Source organism: Nerophis ophidion, linkage group LG01 (genome assembly GCF_033978795.1).
Source record: "Nerophis ophidion isolate RoL-2023_Sa linkage group LG01, RoL_Noph_v1.0, whole genome shotgun sequence".
Taxonomy (NCBI): domain Eukaryota; kingdom Metazoa; phylum Chordata; class Actinopteri; order Syngnathiformes; family Syngnathidae; genus Nerophis; species Nerophis ophidion.
Window position 1 is genome coordinate 35,331,419 of NC_084611.1, and position 22,683 is coordinate 35,354,101.

Below are 22,683 nucleotides of genomic sequence, written 5' to 3' on the forward strand. Positions count from 1 at the left end.
ATGGAATTAATTTCCACACTTATGCTGACGACTTCCCACGTCTCCTGATGACACAAGACCAATTGATACTCTTTTTAATTGCATTTCAGATATTAAGTCCTGGATGGCAGATAATTTTTACAGCTTAACCAGGACAAGACTGAAGATTTAGTCATTGGCTCTGAGGCCCTGAGAGAGAAACACATATCAAAACTACGATCATTGTCTTTAACTCCGTCACTACAAGTGAAAACTCTGGGCGTCGTTTTAGACTCTGACCTTAGTTTTATACCACATATAAAAAAATATATTTTTAAAAATTTTAAGAATAGAGCCAGAGTTTGCCAAATTATCTCCCAGGGCAACAGGAAGACGCTAATGCATGCTTTTATTACAAGTCCTATAGATCAGTGGTCCCCAACCTTTTTGTAATTGCGGACCGGTCAACGCTTGATAATTTGTCCCGCGGCCCGGCGCGGGGTGGGTTTTTTTTTTTTTTCGTCATAAAAAAGAGGGGTTTCTTGGTTTGGTGCACTAATTTTGAGTGTATCTTGTGTTTTTTATGTTGATTTAATTAAAAACAAGAAAAAAGAAAAGAAAAAAAAAATTATAAAAAATTATTCTGCGGCTATAGATTATTGTCCACTGCTATAGATTATTGTCACGTCCTGCTTTCTGGTCTTCCTAAAAAAGTTGGTGCACCTTTACAACAACTCTAAAATTCAGCGACACGTGTCCTGACGAAGACCAAAAGGCTGGCTCACATTACACCAGTTTTAAAATCTCTGCATTGGCTCCCAGTGTGTTTCAGGAACAATTTTAAGGTTCTTTGTATTGTTTATAAATGTTTTTATGGTATTGGGCCTTCGTGTCTATCAGGTTTGCTTTTACCCTAAGGGCCTTCCCGGGCCCTGAGATCCTCCGTCACTCATCTCATATTTATTCCAAAAGTCAAGACACAGAGTCACAGGATAGCATCTTTCCATCATTATGGCCCCCGTTTATGGAACAGGCAAAAATTGTTTTTTATAAATATCTCCGCCATGCCTCAAGGTTTGATGTCGGATTTTCGGGAATTAGGAAGATCCCAAATATATAAAAACAACTACCAATTGGTAAAAAAAAAGTTGGTTTTGCAAAAGAGGTCTAATAATAGCAGTGGTGGGCTGTCAGGGCCAGCAAGGCCTTCTCTGCTGGCCTAACATAACCAGGAATCATGATCATAATTAAAAAAGTTAAAGTACCAATGATTGTCACACACACAATAGGTTTGGTGAAATTTATCCTCTGCATTTGACCCAATATTTTTTTTTCATTTACTTTCCCTAAATATCTAAAAGTATTCATATTCTCTTGATGTCATATTATGCTCCTTCCAGTGTTCTTGTTTTAGGTTAGAGTTTTTATCCAATCAGAATTCAGATAGCTTATGTTGCCACGCTGTACCAAATCTGCCCAGGTCAGTGCACTGTAAGTAAACGAACACAAACATTTGACAGACAGTTGCGATAGCCAATTAGATCACGCGTTGTTGTCAGTAAGGCCTTCTCGATAGCCTAAGGCAGCCCTAGTTATGACCTAAGTAACATAAGAACTCCATTGCCCAGCATGCCATAGTAGAGAAGCGCATGCAGTAGCCCCATATAGGTTGTTGAATGTAGACATGTTATTGATGAGCAGCTTGTGGAGTAAACTTTAAGAACTCAGCCAACACACCTTGTCTGCCTCCTTTATGATTAGACAAGACACCATATATATTTGCAAGGTCATTTTCAAGAAGGATATTTAAAGACAAACTACATCTTGTTAGACGATGTTATCCTACCCCGGAAGCTAGCTCGGCTGTCCCAGCGATGAAATAGGGAAATGCCCGCCACACAACGAGCGGCACCACTGACTGAGTCGGCGTCAAATGGGTTCTACCAATTTGTTTCTTCATTTTTTCACGTTTAATATCTTTTTTGCAAACATTTTTTTGCCAGTACCACATAAGATATGTTTTAATTACTGATGCTGTTATGGTTGGAGGGAGTTGACGGCACAGACACAAGGGGACGGAATAGCTCTATGATTGATTATATATATAAACAATATACATATATAATAATCAGACAATGATAATATAAACTAAACAAGAGAAGGGAGTGTGACTAATCCACGAGGGGTGCATGTGTGCTTTACTATGTGTATGATTGATTGTTGTGTATTAACGTGATGTGTTGGGCGAGAGGAGAAACAAGGCAGGAAGGCAGTCCGAGGGCAGGCAGATGATCCAGGGCAAGAGAGAGGCGTCAGAGTCCGTGTCCATGCGAGGGGTCAAGGATCGAGGGTGGCAGTCCAAAGTCCAAATGGGAAGTCGAGGCGCACACCTCAATCAGGCGAGGATGAAGGCAGAGAGAGAGAGACAGAGAGAGAGAATCAAGCTGGGTTATTGGCTTATTGTACAGAAGACTAAGTTCTGGCCAGGATCCTTGGGTCCACAGGTTTTTATACAGCCCCCCCATATCAGTCCCAGGTGTGCAGATTGCTGATCACCCACATGCCTGCAAGGCTGTGACAGGAGCGTGTCTCGGCGTGCTGCCAACAGAGGTGCTGGCAGACCCAGCTGCCGGAGAAAAGCGGGTTCGAGCCCGCGCCGTGACAGATGCGGGTTTATTGATTTTTAAATGCGCCAGAAAATAACCTGTTTTGCACACTGTTAATGTGACTGAATGTCCAGTAAGTGTGTTCCTGTATAGTATTTCTCCAGCAATGATCATGTGGTGACATAAATGTTGGTATTTTGAGAGGTAATCATTGAAGTCAAACATCACTGAAGGCCGAGGCGCGATACGCACGGCCCGCCGCTGAATACTTAGCCTGACACTCGCCAGATCCTTGTAGTTGGCTGAGCTCTACACAAGGATCTGGGACTTCTCAGTAGAAGATGTATTTCAGAAGGTGTGGCCTTGTAAAAAAATTAAATAAATCCTTGTATGTGATTGGATAAACCACTCGTCTGTTATCTTGAATGACGTGCTACTTCAACCACTCACATCAAAATCAACCCGTGATGCTGGCAAATCCAAATGAGAACAGCCAACATATTGGATAAGGACAGAGTTCATGTTTCCCTTGTGTGGATGTTCGAGTCGGTGGGATCCGTTTTCATTTTTTATTAAAAGAAAAATGATACAATTAATTAATTTTTCAAACTGAGACTCACTGAATTTGGCTCATTTTCTGTGAAGAACATATATCAGAATATATATTTAATGACAACATACCATATACACCCCTCCCTACACATTTCTATTACATGTAAGATGTCCGGGTCCACTGGCTAATAGAAGTGTAGAAATTGATGTTCTGTGTACAACACACACACACACACACACACACACACACACACACACACACACACACACACACACACACACACACACACACACACACACACACACACACACACACACACACACACACACACACACACACACAGACAGCACACACACACAGACAGCACACACACACAGACAGATAGCGGGCCTGGAGAGGAGGAGGACAGAGTGTAGGTACACAGAACATCAGAGGGTCAAATGTGCGAGAAAATGAGAGCAGACAGTCTTGACAAACAATGTTGCAACCTTGTGTGGGAACGGCAGGTGCAGAAATACAAAAGAAGAATCTCTGTGGGATGCAGAAACGGGCAGGGAAATTTTCCGTGCAACGTTCATATTGTTGTTACTATCGAATATTAATTCTTTAACCCTTGTGTAATGTTCATATTGTTGTTACTCAGCCAAGGTTTGTGGGTCTTATGGACCCGTTGCATTTTGTGGGTTTTAATGCCTCACAATCAAACACTTTTACGTTAAATTACAGAACAGATGTTTATTAAGATAAGGTAAACCTCTGTGTACCACGCACGCACGCGCACATAATGTCTGCTCTCATTTTCTCGCACATTTCATCCAGATTTCAGGGGTGTGAAGCGACTGGGATGAGAATCAGCACCTCCAAGTCCGAGTCCATGGTTCTCGCCCCGAAAAGGGTGGAGTGCCATCTCCGGGTTGGGTAGGAAATCTTGCCCCAAGTGGAGGAGTTCAAGTACCTCGGAGTCTTGTTCACGAGTGAGGGAAGAGTGGATCGTGAGATCGACAGGCGGATCGGTGCGGCCTCTTCAGTGATGCGGACGCTGTATCGATCCGTTGTGGTGAGGAAGGAGCTGAGCCGGAAGGCAAAGCTCTCAATTTACCGGTCGCTTTACGTTCCCATCCTTACCTATGGTCATGAACTTTGGGTTATGATCAAAAGGACGAGATCACGGGTACAAGCGGCCGAAATGAGCTTCTGTCGCCTTAGAGATAGGGTGAGAAGCTCTGCCATCCGGGGGGAGCTCAAAGTAAACCCACTGATATTCCACATGAAGAGGAGCCACATGAGGTGGTTCGGGCATCTGGTCAGGATGCCACCCGAATGCCTCCCTACAACGGGTCCATCAGGCCCACAAACACCGGCTGAGTAACAACAATATGAACATTACACATGGGTTAAATAATTAATATTCGATACATGCACCTCGGGATAGGTTGATTGGCCCTAGTGTGTGAATGTGAGTGTGAATGTGTCTGTCTCTGTGTTGGCCCTGCGATGAGGTTGCGACTGGTCCAGGGTGTACGCTGCCTTCCGGCCGATTGTAACTGAGATAGGCTCCAGCGCCCCTCGCCACCCCCTAACGGAATAAGCGGTAGAAAATATATGGATGGATGGATTCAACAAAACAGTTGCAATAGCAGAATCAATGTCAGCACAAGACTCCTCGCTCCGTGCCGCCATTGTCGTTTGAATCAAACAGTCCCTTCGGTGCTACGTTACATCTGCGAAATCCCGCACGCGATACTGATTGGTTCATTTTTTTTGCTGTCTTGAAGGAGGTTGCATCGCCCTCGATCCCAGACCCTTGTGTGGAGCTCAGCGAACTACAAACCCTGTTTCCATATGAGTTGGGAAATTGTCTTAGATGTAAATATAAACGGAATACAATGATTTGCAAATCATTTTCAACCCATATTCAATTGAATGCACAACAAAGACAATATATTTAATGTTCAAACTCATAAACTTAATTTTTTATTTGCAAATAATAAATAACTTGGAATTCCATGGCTGCAACACGTGCCAAAGTAGTTGGGAAAGGGCATGTCCACCACTGTGTTACATCACCTTTTCTTTGAACAACACTCAATAAACGTTTGGGAACTGAGGAAACTAACTTTTGAAGCTTTGAAAGTGGAATTCTTTCCCATTCTTGTTTTATGTAGAGCTTCAGTTGTACAACGCTGTCGTATTTTACGCTTCATAATGCGCCTCACATTTTCGATGGGAGACAGGTCTGGACTACAGGCGGGCCAGTAAGTACCCGCACTCTTTTTTTTACAAAGCCACGCTGTTGTAACATGCTGAATGTGGCTTGGCATTGTCTTGCTGAAATAAGCAGGGGCGTCCATGAAAAAGACGGTGCGTAGATGAAAGCATATGTTTTTCCAAAACCTGTATGTACCTTTCAGCATTATTGGTGCCTTCACAGATGTGTAAGTTACCCATGCCTTGAGCACTAATACACCCCCATACCATCACAGGTGCTGGCTTTTGAACTTTGCTTCGATAACAGTCTGGATGGTTCGCTTCCCCTTTGGTCCGGATGACACGATGTCAAATATTTCCAAAAACAATTTGAAATGTGGGCTCGTCAGACCACAGAACACTTTTCCACTTTGCACTTTCCACAGTCCATCTTGGATGATTTCGGGCCCAGAGAAGCCGGCGGCGTTTCTGGATGTTGTTGATAAATGGTTTTCACTTTGCATAATAGAACTTTAACTTGCACTTACAGATGTAGCGACAAACTGTATTTAGTGACAGTGGTGTTCGGAAGTGTTCCTGAGCCCATGTGGTGATATCCTTTAGAGATTGATGTCGGTTTTTGATACAGTGCCGTCTGAGGGATAGAAGGTCACGGTCATTCAATGTTGGTTTCCGGCCATGCTGCATACGTGGAGTGATTTCTCCAGATTCTCTGAACCTTTTGATGATATTATGGACCGTAGCTGTTGAAATCCCTAAATTTCTTGCAATTGCACTTTGAGAAAATTTGTTCTTGAATGTAGTCTGTCTATCTGTGTTGGCCCTGCGATGAGGTGGCAACTTGTCCAGGGTGTACCCCGCCTTCTGCCCGATTGTAGCTGAGATAGGCGCCAGCGCCCCCCGCGACCCCAAAAGGGAATAAGCGGTAGAAAATGGATGGATGGATGTTCTTAAACTGTTTGACTATTTGCTCACACAGTTGTGGACAAAGGGGTGTACCTCGCCCCATCCTTTCTTGTGAAAGACTGAGCATTTTTTGGGAAGCTGTTCTTATATCCAATCATGGCTCCCACCTGTTCCCAATTAGCCTGCACACCTGTGGGATGTTCCAAATAAGTGTTTGATGAGCATTCCTCAACTTTATCAGTTTTTTTCCCACCTTTTTCCACCTTTCCCAGCTTCTTTGTCACATATTGCTGGCATCAAATTCTAAAGTTAATGATTTTTTGGGGAAAAAAAAAATGTTTTTGAACATCAAATATGTTGTCTTTGTAGCATTTTCAACTGAATATGGATGGGTTGAAAAGGATTTTCAAATCATTGTGTTCCGTTTATATTTACATCTAACACAATTTCCCAACTCATATGGAAACGGGGTTTCTACAAGGATCTGGCGAGAGTCAGGTGACTGAATAATAGGTCCTAAAAACAACCCATTTTGGTTCACAAACCTCAGTTTGGAGAAAAAGGCGCACCATTGCAACCCTCCCTCCCTCCCTCCCTCCTCCTCCTATGTGATGTCTGACAAGGACATTCTTCCTTCACAACACAAATGCAAAGAAATGTTAACCCTTTCAGAGAGAGGGAGAGGGAGGGAGGGAGGGAGGGAGAGAGAGAGAGAAAGATAGAGAGAGAGAGAGAGAGAGAGAGAGAGAGAGAGAGAGAGAGAGGGAGAGAGAGAGAGAGAGAGAGAGAGGCTTGGCACGATCCACGCAGTGTGACATTGTGATTTCTGCTGCCGGTTGAGGATTTCACAAGAAGCTGGAAGAGGAGCAAACAGGACATTTTATTGTTTTTTCCCTTCATACCTTCTCAGTCCTGCCAAACGTGCTGCACTCCTCCTCCTCCTCCTTCTCATCCTCCTCCTCCTCATCGTCGTCCCCCTCTTGATTGGCAGCCGACCCCTGGGCTCAAGCCGCGCGGTGGCTGCTCCGGCGCGCCTCGGCTGAGATCCTGCACCCGACATGAGCGCACTGGGAGCCGGCGGCGGCGGCGGCGGCGAGCCTCCGTCGTCGCGGAGGACGAGTCGCGGGCGGTGGCGGACTTGGACGTGGAGCTGCTGGCTGATGCTGGCGGGGATGGCGACAGGCTCCGGGGACCCGTGGCTGTCCTCCGAGGCATGCCCGCCCTCATGCACCTGCAGCAGCACCAGGATCTCCTGCGTGGATCCGGAGAGGGGCATCAACGCCTTCCCCATCCTGCAGAGCGAGGCGGAGATGGAGAACATCACCGACATGTGAGTGCCTTCTTTTAATTTTTTTCTTATTTTATACCAATATTCATCCAGATCTCCTCCATGACAGCTGATGTCTGCAGCTGATAACCACAACTCATCCATCCATAACACATTTACACCACCTCAAGCATTGTTTTCCTTTCATTTCTGCATTTAATTATATGGCACCTGGCAGGAATATAATTGGTAAAGCCTTATAAATGGAGAAAGGCCAGCGTGCATGTGCATGTGCACACAGCATTGTCCAAATCTACACACACACACACACACACACACACACGCACACACACACACACACACACACACACACACACACACACACACACACACACACACACACACACACACACACACACACACACGACCGTGATTGTCTATTTATGAAGCACACAAGCAGAGAGAAAAAAAAAAATCCATTTTGCAAGTGATTTTCTCAGCGGGTGTCAGCTGCCTATCCAAAATGATCAGTGAAGTTTTTCCTTGCCCTGATGTGGGATACGAACCGAGAATGTCGTGGCGGCTTGTGCAGCCCTTTGAGACACTTGTGATTTAGGGCGATGTATAAATAAACATGGATTGATCATACTAACAACATGTCTCGTCATCCGACATGTTGAAAAGAAATAAAGGATCGAGATGGAAACTTAACTTGGCAAAAGGAGACATGCAACCTTGTTGATGGTCACTTTTTTCCTTTTGGTCAGATAAAGGCCAATCTGTGGCCTTGGTTGGTCCTTGGGTGCTTTTTTTTTTTTTTTTACCCTCCCCAATCATTTTTTTTTTAAATGAGCACTACTGCTGAAATGCTTCCCGAGTGTGTCGCTTGAGGAAAACACACACACTACTCACGAGGAAAACACACACACTACTCACGGCTGTGCAGGATAAAGAAGAAAAAAAAGGAAGACATAGTTAGAACTCTTGATAAGCTGGGTGTGAATGTGGTCTATTCAATGAGAATTATGTAGTATTTTTACTTTAAAGTGATACATTTTTTTTGATATTGTTCATACTTGAGCGGTTACATCTACTGTAATATTGGGATTTGTTAAATATTGTATATATTAAATAAAATATAATATAATATAATAATATTTTATGTGCTGTTTATATATTATGTAAATATTAAATATATTCTCTATTTTATATTGCTACCACGGTACATTTTTAGTCTACGTTATACTTGCATTATCCTTTCCATCCGTACCCTTTCCATCCTTTGTAACTTTCCTTGTGGATCAATGAAGTTTGTCTAAGTCCAAAAATTATTTTAAATGCATGACAAGTAACATTGACCATAAACTGTATTAGCGTTAACTCACATTCTAAAGTCAAGGAAGCATGTCACAAGAAAGTGATAAAAACAGCAGAGATGTTATCTTTAATAATGATTTGGAGTCCATGAGAAAGTGGGTGGTAATTATTATTAGTCATGTTTACATTTGTCAATGTAAACAGGACTATCAGTCATGTTTACATTTGTAAATGTAAACACGACTATTTTTGCGTATGTCTCCAAGGTATATACGCTTGTTAGAAAGCATCCAGTAACAAACGTGTCTGCATCATTCAACTTACTGCGTTATGAGCTTAACTTAACTGTATCAGCGTTGGTTATAAGGCATGCGCTCGCAGTCTAAAGTCGAGGAATCATCCAGTAACCAACGTGTGTGCATTATAGAAGTTACTGCATGATGAGCTTAACTTAACTGTATCAGCGTTGGTTATAAAGCATGCATTCACAGTCTAAAGTTGAGGAAGCGTGTCACAAGAAAGTGCAAAAACAGCCGAGAAAGCATCCAGTAACAAACGTGTCTGCGTCATTCAACTTACTGCGTTATGAGCTTAACTTAACTGTATCAGCGTTGGTTATAAGGCATGCACTCGCAGTCTAAAGTCGAGGAAGCATGTCACGAGAAAGTGCAAAAACAGCCGAGACGTTATCTCTAATAATGATTCGGAGTCCATGAGAAAGTGTAATGTAATTTTTATTGTATTATTGCGCCACACAGCAGTAACAGAACCAATGTTGGTAAGGAGCAAAGTGCTCAAGTAGCGTTTATAGCGCTCAATAGGAGCGTAAAATACATTTTAAAGCGTATGTATTGTTTAGATAAATGTGGAGTTAATACAAAACACATAAAGCAGGAGGTTGCCTTTAATTGGGGTGTCCCGGTCTGATATTGATATCAGCGGATGGTATCAGCTTGCATGTAAAAACCTCCGACATAAGCGCTCCGATACAAGAAAAGTTCAAGCTTGCCACATGTAATAAGTGTCCTTATTTGAACAATATTGCAGTCAATGTAAAATGATTATTATTGCGTATGTCTCCAAGCTATATACGCTTGTTTGAAAGCATCCAGTAACAAACGTGTCTGCATCATTCAACCTACTGGGTTATGTGCTTACTGCGTATCAGCGTTGGTTATAAGGCACACGCTCGCATTCTAAAGTCGAGGAAGCAAGATTTGAGAAAGTGAGAAAGCATCCAGTAACAAACGTGTCTGCGTCATTCAACTTACTGCGTTATGAGCTTAACTTAACTGTATCAGCGTTGGTTATAAGGCATGCACTCGCAGTCTAAAGTCGGGGAAGCATGTCACAAGAAAGTGCAAAAAACAGCCAAGACGTTATCTCTAATAATGATTTGGAGTCCATGAAAAAGTGGAAGGTAATTATTATTGTGTTATTGCGCCACACAGCAGCAACAGAACCAATGTTGGTAAGGAGCAAAGTGCTCAAACAGCATTTATAGCGCTCAATATGAGCATAAAATACATTTTAAAGCGTATGTGTTGTCAGATAAATGTGGAGTTCATACAAACCACATGAAGCAGGAGGTTGCCTTTAATTGGGGTGTCCCGGTCTGATATTGATATCAGCAGATGGTATCGGCTTGCATGTAAAAACCTCCGACATAAGCGCTCCGATACAAGCAAAGTTCGAGCTTGCCATATGTAATAAGTGTCCTTAATTGAACAATATTGCAGTCAATGTATACATGATTATTAGTGCATATGTCTCCAAGGTATATACGCTTGTTAGAAACCATCCAGTAAAAAACGTGTCTGCATCATTCAACTTACTGCGTTATGAGCTTAACTTAACTGTATCAGCGTTGGTTATAAGGCATGCACTCGCATTCTAAAGTCGAGGATGTATGTCACGAGAAAGTGCAAAAAACAGCCAAGACGTTATCTTTAATAATGATTTGGAGTCCATGAGAAAGTGGAAGGTAATTATTATTTTATTATTGTATTATTGCGCCACACAGCAGCAACAGAACCAATGTTGGTAAGGAGCAAAGTGCTCAAAAAGCATCTATAGCGCTCAATAGGAGCGTAAAAGACATTTTAAAGCCTATGTATTGTTAGATAAATGTGGAGTTAATACAAAACACATAAAGCAGGAGGTTGCTTTTAATTGGGGTGTCCCGGTCTGATATTGATATCAGCGGATGGTATCGGCTTGCATGTAAAAACCTCCGACATAAGCGCTCCGATACAAGCAAAGTTCAAGCTTGCCATATGTAATAAGTGTCCTTAATTGAACAATATTGCAGTCAATGGAAAGATGATTATTGTGTATGTCTCCAAGGTATTTAAGCTTGTTAGAAAGCATCCAGTAACAAACGTGTCTGCATCATTCAACTTACTGCGTTATGAGCTTAGCTTAACTGTATCAGCGTTGGTTATAAGGCATGCGCTCGCATTCTAAAGTCGAGGAAGTGTGTCACAAGAAAGTGCAGAAACCAGCCCAGACGTTATCTTTAATAATGATTTGGAGTCCATGAGAAAGTGGTGAGGTAATTATTATTGTTTTATTGCAGCAAAAACAAATGAACACATAAGTCCATTCTACACGGTTAATACCTACCATTGTTCTCTGACTCATTACACTTGATCAAGCCTTTTCAAACAAAGTAATAAAAAAATGAACCTCTAAATGTCTTTTAATAAGCAAACAATGTCGATCCTTTTTGGTATTTTAGTAAAGAAAAAAACAGGGTTCTAGGAGCTAGCACACAATAGGACACAAGCTAGCCATATGTAATACGTGTCCTTAATTGCAGTCTACAGCACCGCATTTGTCAATGTAAACATGATTATTGTTGTAGGTATATACGCTTCTTAGAAAGCACCCAGTAACACACGTGTCTGCATCAAACAAATTAACACTCCACTTTACTTGAAATACGGCATAAGTCCATTTTCGACGGTTAATACCTGGCCATTGTTCTCTGACTCATTACACCTGACCAGGCCTTTTCGAACAAAGTAATACAAATATGTATCTTGATTCGTGCTGATATGTATAACGTCGGTGTATCAGCCAATACTCAGGGCTCCAATCTTGGTATCGGAACGGAAGTGAAAGGGTTGTACATAGGGATGTCCGATAATATCGGATTGCCGATGTTATCGGCCGATAAATGCTTTAAAATTTAATATCGGAAATTATCAGTTTCAAAATTGTCGGTATTGTTTCAAAAAGTAACATTTATGACTTTTTAAAATGCCACTGTGTACACGAACGTAGTGAGAAATACAGAGTGCCAATTAACCTTAAAGGCACTTCCTTTGCATGTCACCTTATATTGTCGGCTTTTCGCACACACACAAGGGAAGGCAACTCATACTTGGTCAACAGCCATACAGGTGACAATGAGAGTGGCCGTATAAACAACTTTAACAAAACTGAGGTATCTAAGGAAGTAAATATTAAAATAAATGGAGATAAAATTGAGCGTGTCTTTGATACTAAGTTTTTGGGAGTTATAATTGATTATAAATGATCATGGAGACAACACGTAAATTATATAAAAACAAAAATATCAAAAACACTTGGTGTTTTGTATAAAACTAAAGAATTACTTAATTATAATTCTTTGTTAACAATTTATTATACTTTGATACTTCCATACATGACATACTGTGTAGAACTCTGGGGAACCACTTTTAAAACCATAACTAATGATATTGTTTTGCTGCAAAAAAAAACTGTACGGCTAATAAACAAAGCAGGATATTATGACCATACCCATCCATTATTTGTTAAATCAAAACTTATGAAATTTCAAGATATTGTTTATTATAAAATAACACAGATAATGTTCAAAGCAAAAATAAATACTCTTCCAGAAGGAATTCAAAAATACTTCTCTCTACAGACCAGCAAATACAATCTAAGAGATGAATCTAAGTTTATTTTACCAAAAGCAAGATTAGTTGTTAAACGTAGATGTTTATCTGTTCTCGGTGTTAATTTGTGGAATTCTGTTGGTAAAGAAATAAAAATGAGTGACTCAGTATTTAATTTCAAAAAGAACATGTCACAATGTATTTTAAAAAGTTATGTGAACTAGAAATTTATGTTTGTTTGGTTAAATGTTGTATTTAGAAGGTATGTATGTTTATCAATTTACAGAAAAGTGTATGTGTGTAGGTACATATTTTTGTATTATTTGTTGGGGGGCAGCCTGAATGTGGATGCTGAATGACTATATTTCTTTTTGTGTTGCAGAATTATTAGAAAAGGTAACTTAATTGAATGTAAAAAATTTATGTTGGGCATATAAGCTTTTTTGCTTCTGCCTGTTTCAGTCATGTTATTCATTTTTGAATCGTGATCTATGTTTGAATATGTTTTTGTTAGACTGAAAATAAACTGAACTGAACACTGTTACAAATATGCGCCACACTGTGAACCCACACCAAACAAGAATGACAAACACATTTCGGGAGAACATCCGCACCGTAACACAACAGAACAAATACCCAGAATCCCTTGCAGCACTAACTCTTCCGGAACGCTACAATATACACCCCCGCTAACTTCCCCACCTCAACCCCGCCCGCTTCAACCTCTCTTTACGGTGTCTCTCAGGGAGAGCATGTCCAAAATTCCAAGCTGCTGTTTTGAGGCATGTTAAAAAAAAAAAATGCACTCTGTGACTTCAATAATAAATATGGCAGGGCCATGTTGGCATTTTTTTTCCCCCCATAACTTGAGTTGATTTATTTTGAAAAACGTTGTTACATTGTTTATGCATCCAGCGGGGCATCACAACAAAATTAGCCATAATAATGTGTTAATTCCACGACTGCATATATCGGTATTGGTTGATATCGGAATTAGTAATTAAGAGTTGGACGATATCGGAATATGGGATATCGGCAAAAAAGCCATTATCGGACATCTCTAGTTGTACCTAATGTCATGACTGGTTCATTTATCTTCTTTTGACTTATTTTTTTGCTTAAATCAATTCTTGTGTCTGGTTATTGTTTTTATATTGATATTATCTCGATTTTGTATGTACTTCATGTCATATTTTATTCATCGTGGTACTTTTTCCCGTCACTTAGAATATTGTTTGTCCTTGGTATGTTAATGTGTATATTGTAGGCCTTTGGTTCTATGTTTTATTTTTGCAAAAAATATACATCAATTTTTTAAAATCCCTTTTTTTTATGTTTTGTATGAAGATTATTATGTAAACTCCAAGTTGTATTTTATTTGGACTTTAACAATATTATGTCATACCCACTCCAACTAGGAGAGACCTAGAAATGGGGGGGTTGGGGGGGGGGGGTTTACCCACATTTGCGGTCCTCTCCAAGGTTTCTCATAGTCATTCTCATTGACATCGCACTGGGTTGTGAGTTCTTCCTTGCCCTTATGTGAGCGCTGATCCGCGGATATCGTTGTGGCTTATGCAACCCTTTGAGACACTAAAGATTTAGGGCTATATAAATAAACATTGATTAACTGATTGATTCTGCGATGAGGTGGTGACTTGTCCAGGGTGTACCCAGCCTTTCGCCCAATTTTAGCTGAAATAGTCACCAGTGCCCCCTGCCACCCCAAAGGGAATACGCGGTAGGAAATGGATGGATGGATAATTGATTTAATGATTTTTATTTTATTTTTTTTCGTTACTATTTTTCTATTACAAAATGTTATTATTGATCATGTTGGACTGTATTGTAATCTTTTGTTTTGTGATTTTGTGATTTTTTTTTTTTTTTTTTGCCTAGATACCAGCAAAAAAAGTCTCCACTGCAGTGTAGACGAACGGGGATCCTTAATAAACTAAACTAAACTAAACCCCTTTTTGTTAATGCCAATATTTTGTGACTCTCCGCTAATACATTACTTTGGCTGAGAAAACTACTTTTCATATCCATACTTTCAATTTGTCTTTAAAGTTATTGTACTTGGAGAGAATATTTGAGTTCATGCATTAGATGGCACCAAAGTACATCGGCCTTGTGTTCGTTCCAGAGCATTGGTCAATTTGATTAGTCCAACTGTAACTAACCACATTTTTACTCAACCGCTTAAACAGCGAAATACTGGAATACGTTGTGGTCGTCTACAGCATTTTGTACAGCTCGTCTCCATTAACATTTCTGATCAGATCTTTTTGATCGGTTAAACTAGTGTCACATCTAGTGTTAAAATAAGAGGACTTATTTACATTGTTTACAACGTTGTTTCTTTCAGAATGTCTGTCCTTACTTTAAATGTAGTAATAAATAAAAAAAATACCTACTGTCCTCCATTAACCTTCTAGACAAGCACCGACTCAGAGCCTTTTCTTTAAAAATAAATTTTTTTGTGTGTGTTTAGGGTATGTGCTTATAGAGGCGCAATTATATGGCTTTATCATAGCTGCTTTGTGTCACTCCGGATTGTGTTTTTTTTGTTCTGTTATTTTCTTGCCGCTGGGTTTAACAAACGAGCTGTCTGACACACGCATCTGGTATCTTCTGACAGCTACATCGCCAACCAGAGCAGCTTCTCCTCCATCAACGACAAAGACCTGCACTACTACAAGAACCTCAGAAACCTGTGAGTCTCCTACAGCATGCCACAATATAACGAGACCATTATAATACAATTGTGTTTTTTTTAAATGCAGTATATCTATCAGCGTAATTTCCGCCACATTTTCCCTAGGCTTTGAACCCCGCGGTTTATAAAGCGGTGCGGCTAATTTATGGATTTTTCTTCGCTAATGGCCACAATACAAGTAGTTTACATTAAACAGAAACAAAGACAGTGAAAATGTGTGTTATTGTTTGTGCTATGGCATCATCAGGTGCAGCAGGGTGAACGTCTAGAGTAGTTCCTTCAGTTAAGTGCTTTGAACTGGAAGTACAAATGCCGTCCCGTTCTTTAGGCGTCCATAACGTATTTACTCATATGGTTTCTTCATTCATCACTCCAGGAAAGTTTTGTAAGTTTTACAATACAACTAAAACTATTCATACTTGCTAAACCATCCATCTTTGTAAGTGCAAACTTTTTGACTTGGGGGCCACATTGGGTTAATAAATAAATATATATATATATATATATATATATATATATATATATATATATATATATATACATGTATGTATATATACATATTAGAGATGCGCGGATAGGCAATTATATCATCCGCAACCGCATCACTAAAGTCGTCATCCACCCGCAATTCACCCGAACCGACATTTCATCAAAGCCACGACAACCCGCCACCCGCCAGTTGTTATATATCTAATACAGACGATGCAAGGCATTAGTGAGCTTAGAAAGTGTAACTCCCTCCAAATAGCACAGACACAATGGCTTTCTTGAACTGATTTATTTGAAGGCTTACTTTCCCTTCAAATTCACCGTGAAAACTTTAATAAATAAAGCAGGTTAGAAACGTAAAAATAATAACATGCACAGCATGTGGATGAAACATTTTACCAAGTAAAATACCAACAAATGACAAATACCTCGTTGGCCATACCCGGAAGTAGCTTCCTTACATACATCGACAGAGCAAACGAAACGCTTCAAAATAAAAGCATGCCCACATACTGTTTCAAAGAGTGCTGTTCGTTTTTCGTTTGTGGGTAACAACATTTAACTATTTAAAAATGGTTGATTTCTATAGGCTAGTAAGGTAAAGTGTTGTACCTGACAAGTTTGGGCTACTTTGCTTCTGCAGCCTTCATCAGAGGTGTCATGTGATGTTAGCGTGACCTTGTCTGTGACGTGATCTATGGATTGTACCATCAAGAGTTGTCAGGTACAACACTTTACCTACTAGCCTATATAAATCAACCATTTATAAATACACGTCAGTAGGCTAAATGAACCTCTTCAACATAACATTTAACTATGTATAATGTAGCGGCTGGCTACGGGGTGTTAGCCAATGACTTTGGCTGGGGGGCGGGACTTCCGGAAGAGATAGGGAAGTGACGTTATCGACAAGAAGTGAGAGTTTGCATTGTATCGGGAAAAGCGTTAGAGCCATGAGAGCTGTTGTGTGGTTGTATTACATCTTGTGCAATAAAGACAAGACAAACGAAGAAGTTTTATGAGCCTACATTCCTGGGATTATTACAATATATAATTCCGAATTGGTTCAACCGCCACCCGCCCGAATCTATTTAAAATCTATTTTTTCGTCATGTCACCCGCCCGACCCCCGGTTTATCCGCGGACTCCGCGGTTGTGACCGCAAACCGCGCATCTCTAATACATATATATATATATATATATATATATATATATATATATATATATATATATATATATGTATGTATATATATGTATGTATATATATATATATATATATATATATATATATATATATATATATATATATATATATGTATATATGTATATATGTATATATGTATGTATATACTGTATATGTATATATATGTGGATATATATATATATATATATACTGTATATATTTTTTGTATATATGTGTATATATGTATGTATGTGCCTTGCGATGAGGTAGCGACTTGTCCAGGGTGTACGCCGCTTATCGGCGTACGCCTTTTTCTACACCTTTTTCCTATATATATATATATATATATATATATATATATATATATATATATATATATATATATATGTCTTGATAGGATTATCCAGAGAATAGTGCTCGATACCGTGGTAGAGCGCAATATGTAGGTGTGGGAAAAAAAAAAAAAAAAATCACAAGACTACTTCATCTCTACAGATCTGTTTCATGAGGGAACCCCTCATGAAACAGATCTGTAGAGATGAAGTAGTCTTGTGATTTTTTTTTCCCACACCTACATATATATATATATATATATATATATATATATATATATATATATATATATATATATATATATATATATATATATATATATATATATATATATATATATATATATATATGTGTATATGTATGTATATGTATGTTGCACCGGTTACAGAAGGAAAAATGGCAGCTGCAGATTGGACAGAATGAGAGTGGGCTTCTCCATATTAAACAGGAAGGTTAACGACAATGACAGATTTGTCAGCATTTTAATGCCCAAATGTGATAAATATGACGCTTTTTTTTGATGCGTAAGCTGCTGATGAGTTTGTTTGTTTGCTTGGCGTCAGAACGGTGACCAACAGCAGGCTGACGTACGTTTCTAAGCTGGCCTTTCAAAACAACATCAAACTGCAGTATCTGTAAGTACACAACCAGTTATTCAAATAAAACCTACTTGAAAATGTTGTTTTCTCAACTTTAAGTATGCACTGTATGATTATTATAATTTTTTGTACATAACCCATAAGCAGTGAAATTGGCACGTTGTGTGAATCGTAAATAAAAACAGAATACAATGATTTGCAAATCATTTTCAACTTATATTCAATTGATTGGAATGCAAAAGCAAGATACTTAACGTTCAAACTGAAAAACTATTATTTTTTGCAAATTTGGAATATGATGCCTGCAACATGTTTCAAAAAAGCTGACACAAGTGGCAAAAAAGACTGAGAAAGCTGATGAATGCTCATCAAACACTTATTTGTAACATCCCACAGGTGAGCAGGCTAATTAGGAACAGGTGGGTGCCATGAGTGAGTATAAAAGCAGCTTCCATGAAATGCTCAGTCATTCACAAACAAGGTAGCGGGGCGAAGGTCACCACTTTGTCAACATATGCGTGAGCAAGTTGTCGAACAGTTTAAGAACAGCATTTCTCAACGAGCTATTGCAAGAAATTTAGGGATTACACCATCTACGGTCCGTAATCTTATCAAAAGTTTCAGAGAATCTGGAGAAATCACTGCAAGGCCGAAAACCAACATTGAAAGTCTGTGACTTTTGATGCATTACCTCAGGTGGTAATGCATCAAAAACCGACATCGGTGTGTAAAGGATGTCAACACATTGGCTCAGGAAGACTTCAGAAAACCACCACAGTCGGTCGCTACATCTGTAAGTCCAAGTTAAAACTCTACTATGCAAAGTGAAGGCCATTTATCAACAACACCCAGAAACGCCGCCGGCTTCGCTGGGCCCGAGCTCATCTAAGATGGACTGATGCAAAGTCGTAAAGGGTTCTGTGGTCTGATGAGTCCACATTTCAAATTGTTTTTGGAAACTGTGGACGTCGTGTCCTCCGGACCAAAGAGGAAAAGTACCATCTGGATTGTTGGCGCAAAGTTGAAAAGCCAGCATCTGTGATGGTATGGGGTTGTATTAGTGCCCAAGGCATGGGTAACTTACACATCGGTGATAGCACCATTAATGCTGGAATGTACATACAGGTTTTGAAGCAACATATGTTGCCATCCAAGCAACGTTCTCATGGACGCCCCTGCTTATTTCAGCGAGACAATGCCAAGCCACGTGTTAAAACAGCGTGGCTTTGTAGTAAAAGAGTGCGGGTACTAGACTGGCCTGCCTGTAGTCCAGACCTGTCTCCCATTAAAAATGTGTGGCACATTATGAAGCCTAAAATACCACAACAGAGAACCCGGACTGTTGAACAACTTAAGCTGTACATCAAGCAAGAATGGGGAATCATTCCACCTGAAAAGCTCAAAAATGTGTCTCCTCATTTCCCAAACATGTACTGAGTGTTTTTAAAAGGAAAGGCCATGTAACACAGTGGTAAAAATGCCCCTGTGCTAACTTTTTTTTACAATGTATTGCTGCCATTAAATTCTAAGTTAATGATTATTTGCAAAAAAAAATAATGTTTTTCAATTCGAAGATTAAATATCTTGTATTTGCAGTCTATTCAATTGAATATAAGTTAAAAAGGATTTGCAAATCATTGTATTCTGTTTTTATTTACAAATTACACAACATGCCAACTTCCTTGGTTATATGCTTTGCAATTTAAAGTTGAGGACGAACACAATTTGAATCCAAAAAATGCACTGTTTACTTGAACTGAGTGCAATGATAATGAATGACTCAAACCTTTGCTCTGCAGGAATCTGAAAGATAACAACCTGTCATCGCTCTCCTGGACGATATTCAGACACCTCAACATCTCTTACCTGTGAGTTGTCGCCTTTAAGGGTGGGCGTCGCCGATTAACTTGCGATATCATGGCGATATTTTGCCTAGGATAATATTGGCCCACAGCGATGTTGAAAAAAAACAAAACGCCGGCATCAATAATTTCTATACAACAAAAAAAAAAGGACAACTTCCGTGATGTTAGTGGACAGCCGAGTCAGCATTAAAACAGCTGTCAGTTTCACACCAACAGCTGAGTAGCACAACTGGTCTTTGAGACACTTGGGATTAAGGGCTATATAAAAATAAACTTTGATTGATTGATTGACTTAGATTCATTTTAAAGTGCATGCACTAAGCAAGAGGTTGCCTACAGCCACACCTGTAAATCCCAATTTTGTTTTGGTTAGAGAAGGGACACTTTTGTATACCACACACCCGACGACTACAGGATTGTGATACAATATAAGGGGTAATTGGTTGATTCACAGCAGGGGTGTCAAACTCATTCTAAATCAGGGGCCACATGGAGAAATATCTACTCCCAAGTGGGACGGACTGGTAAAATCACGGCACGATAACTTAAAAATAAAGACAACTTCAGATTGTTTGTTTTTGTTTAAAAATAGAACAAGTGTATTCTGAAATTGTACAAATCATAATGTTTTTTTCTTTTTCTACTTACATGTTGTGGTTGATTGTATTCTATCTTTGTCATTATTTATATTTTCTGAATAAATTATGTGATAATGTTCATCAGTCAACTCATTGGTGTTAATTTTTCAATCCGTCAAAATATATATTTTTTTTAAATCAAAATCAAATTACAGTATGTTATTTATGTACTTTGTGTTAGGAATTGGTCAAGGAGGTGACCCCAGGATGCAGAGACGGGAGACAAGGTTGAATTACAAAAAGGGAAAATTTAATAAGTCCAAAAAGTGTAACTAAAGGCGATGGGGCAGAAGTGCACACCATGAATAAACAAACAAAACAGTGACCAAGCTGTCAGTGACGAGCTTAAATACTCCCTGGGTGAAATTGGTTGCAGGTGTGTCTTATTGTCCGCCCCTCGCTGAGGACTAATTAGCTGGAGGAAACAGACATCACAAAAAAAATGATAAAACAGGGAAAATGATAAAACACGACAGTTTGATCGACTGACATACAAAGTTCATGTGGTTTATTCTGTACATATGTAGCATTATCTACAAAATATACAAATAATTGCTAGTGTGACATCCGGTGGACACATTTAGAACAGCAGTTTCTTTCATTAAAAAATTTCAGGTAAATTTTTATACTTAGCAAACTCATTTTATCCGGCCCGCGGTCCGTACGTTTAACACCCCTGATTTACAATATTCACCTCACACTTTGTTAATCATGTGTGCAATTCCAGAAAGTTCTTCCAAAATTAAGGCGAACTTGTCTTGCCGCAGTTTGTTCCCATTTAACCCACACGGAAAAAAAACATTTTGTAGTCTATTTTTGCTCCGGTTCTCACTGTCCTTGACTGTCTGCAATAATGTGTGTGTGTGTGTGTGTGTGTGTGTGTGTGTGTGTGCGTGCGTGTGTGTGTAGGATCCTGACAGGAAACCCTCTGCACTGCTCCTGTGAGAACATGTGGATCAAACGGTGGTTGGGAGAAGAAGCAGACACTCAGGATCTGCGCTGCATTGATGACGGAGGAGGACGCAACCTGCTGTCCCGACTCATACTCGCTAACTGTGGTGAGGACACCCACACCCATACACCTTTACATGACCGGACACTCCATTAGGTACTGAAAGGAGCGCAGAACTCCACCAAGGCAAAGGCCCCTTCTACACTATCCAGGGTAAATCCCACCGACTCAGCTACTTACTCAACCTACTCAGTGGCCCAGTGGTTGGATCAGACCTGGTCAAATTAAGGCCCGGGGCCACATGCGGCCCGTTTAGCTTTACAATCTGGCTCGCCGGACCTTCCCAAATAATTTTTTTAGATCTTTAAGATGGAAAGTGTAGCTCTCATTATGATGTGCTGTCACGTTTTCTATTGACCGTAAGTCTTCAACTATACAAAGTATTTCACTGGTTGGAATCTGCGTTTCTGGATGATATACCAGGTACTATGGTAATGGTATTAGTTACCATGGTAATCTAGTTAGTTACAATGGTCATCTAATTAGTTGCTGTGGTAATCTATGTCACAGCAGCTCAATATCATATATATCAGATTGTAGGTGGGTTTATTTTGTACCCTTCGCGTTCATATTTCACTGTTTGTTGCATTTTTGTAGCGTTTCACTTGATTGTAAAATATGTCGATCGAAAGGGGGTACGGCATCCATATTTTGTCAATATTCAATGTTTTATGGTTCATAGAAAAACTTAAGATTCCATTATGTTTTTTAAGGCGGTCTGTCATAACGTTTTTTACATTCAATCAGACATTAATGTGAGGTTTTGTATTAGTGTTCCTAAAAATAGATACATACCGGCCGCCAGACACACTTTTTTCCCTAAATGTGGCCCCCCGAGTCAAAATAATTGCCCAGGCCTGGGTTAGGGTGTCCGCCCTGAGATCGGTAGGTTGCTAGTTCGAACCCCGACCGAGTCATACCAAAGACGCCGAGTGGTAAATGCGCATGTCATAGTCACCTCCATTGTTGCTTTGTGTGCAAGTTCTTCAATTAAATGTAACTTATCCGAACAATATCCAGTGTTGTGGTATTTCAATTAACTGGAATCCAGTGTGCTGTGGGGCCCTATTGTATTGAGCTATCATAAATTAATCAAATCTTTATTGGACACGTGAAAGTAAAAAAATGTGTTAAGAACAT

General features: G+C 39.7%; 1 protein-coding gene across 6 annotated transcripts in view; it reads left to right on the plus strand.

Moving 5' to 3' along the window:
* The first annotated feature begins 7,048 nt into the window (after positions 1–7,048).
* ntrk2a (neurotrophic tyrosine kinase, receptor, type 2a) overlaps positions 7,049–22,683 on the plus strand; it is a 234,727-nt gene continuing 219,092 nt past the window's right edge. For all 6 annotated transcript variants that reach the window (XM_061901553.1, XM_061901563.1, XM_061901580.1 and 3 more), the window contains exons 1-5: positions 7,049–7,561; positions 15,347–15,421; positions 17,993–18,064; positions 19,828–19,896; positions 21,441–21,589. In XM_061901553.1, the coding sequence (XP_061757537.1) occupies positions 7,290–7,561; positions 15,347–15,421; positions 17,993–18,064; positions 19,828–19,896; positions 21,441–21,589 (637 nt within the window). In that variant the 5' untranslated portion in view covers positions 7,049–7,289. The remainder of the gene's footprint in view (positions 7,562–15,346; positions 15,422–17,992; positions 18,065–19,827; positions 19,897–21,440; positions 21,590–22,683) is intronic.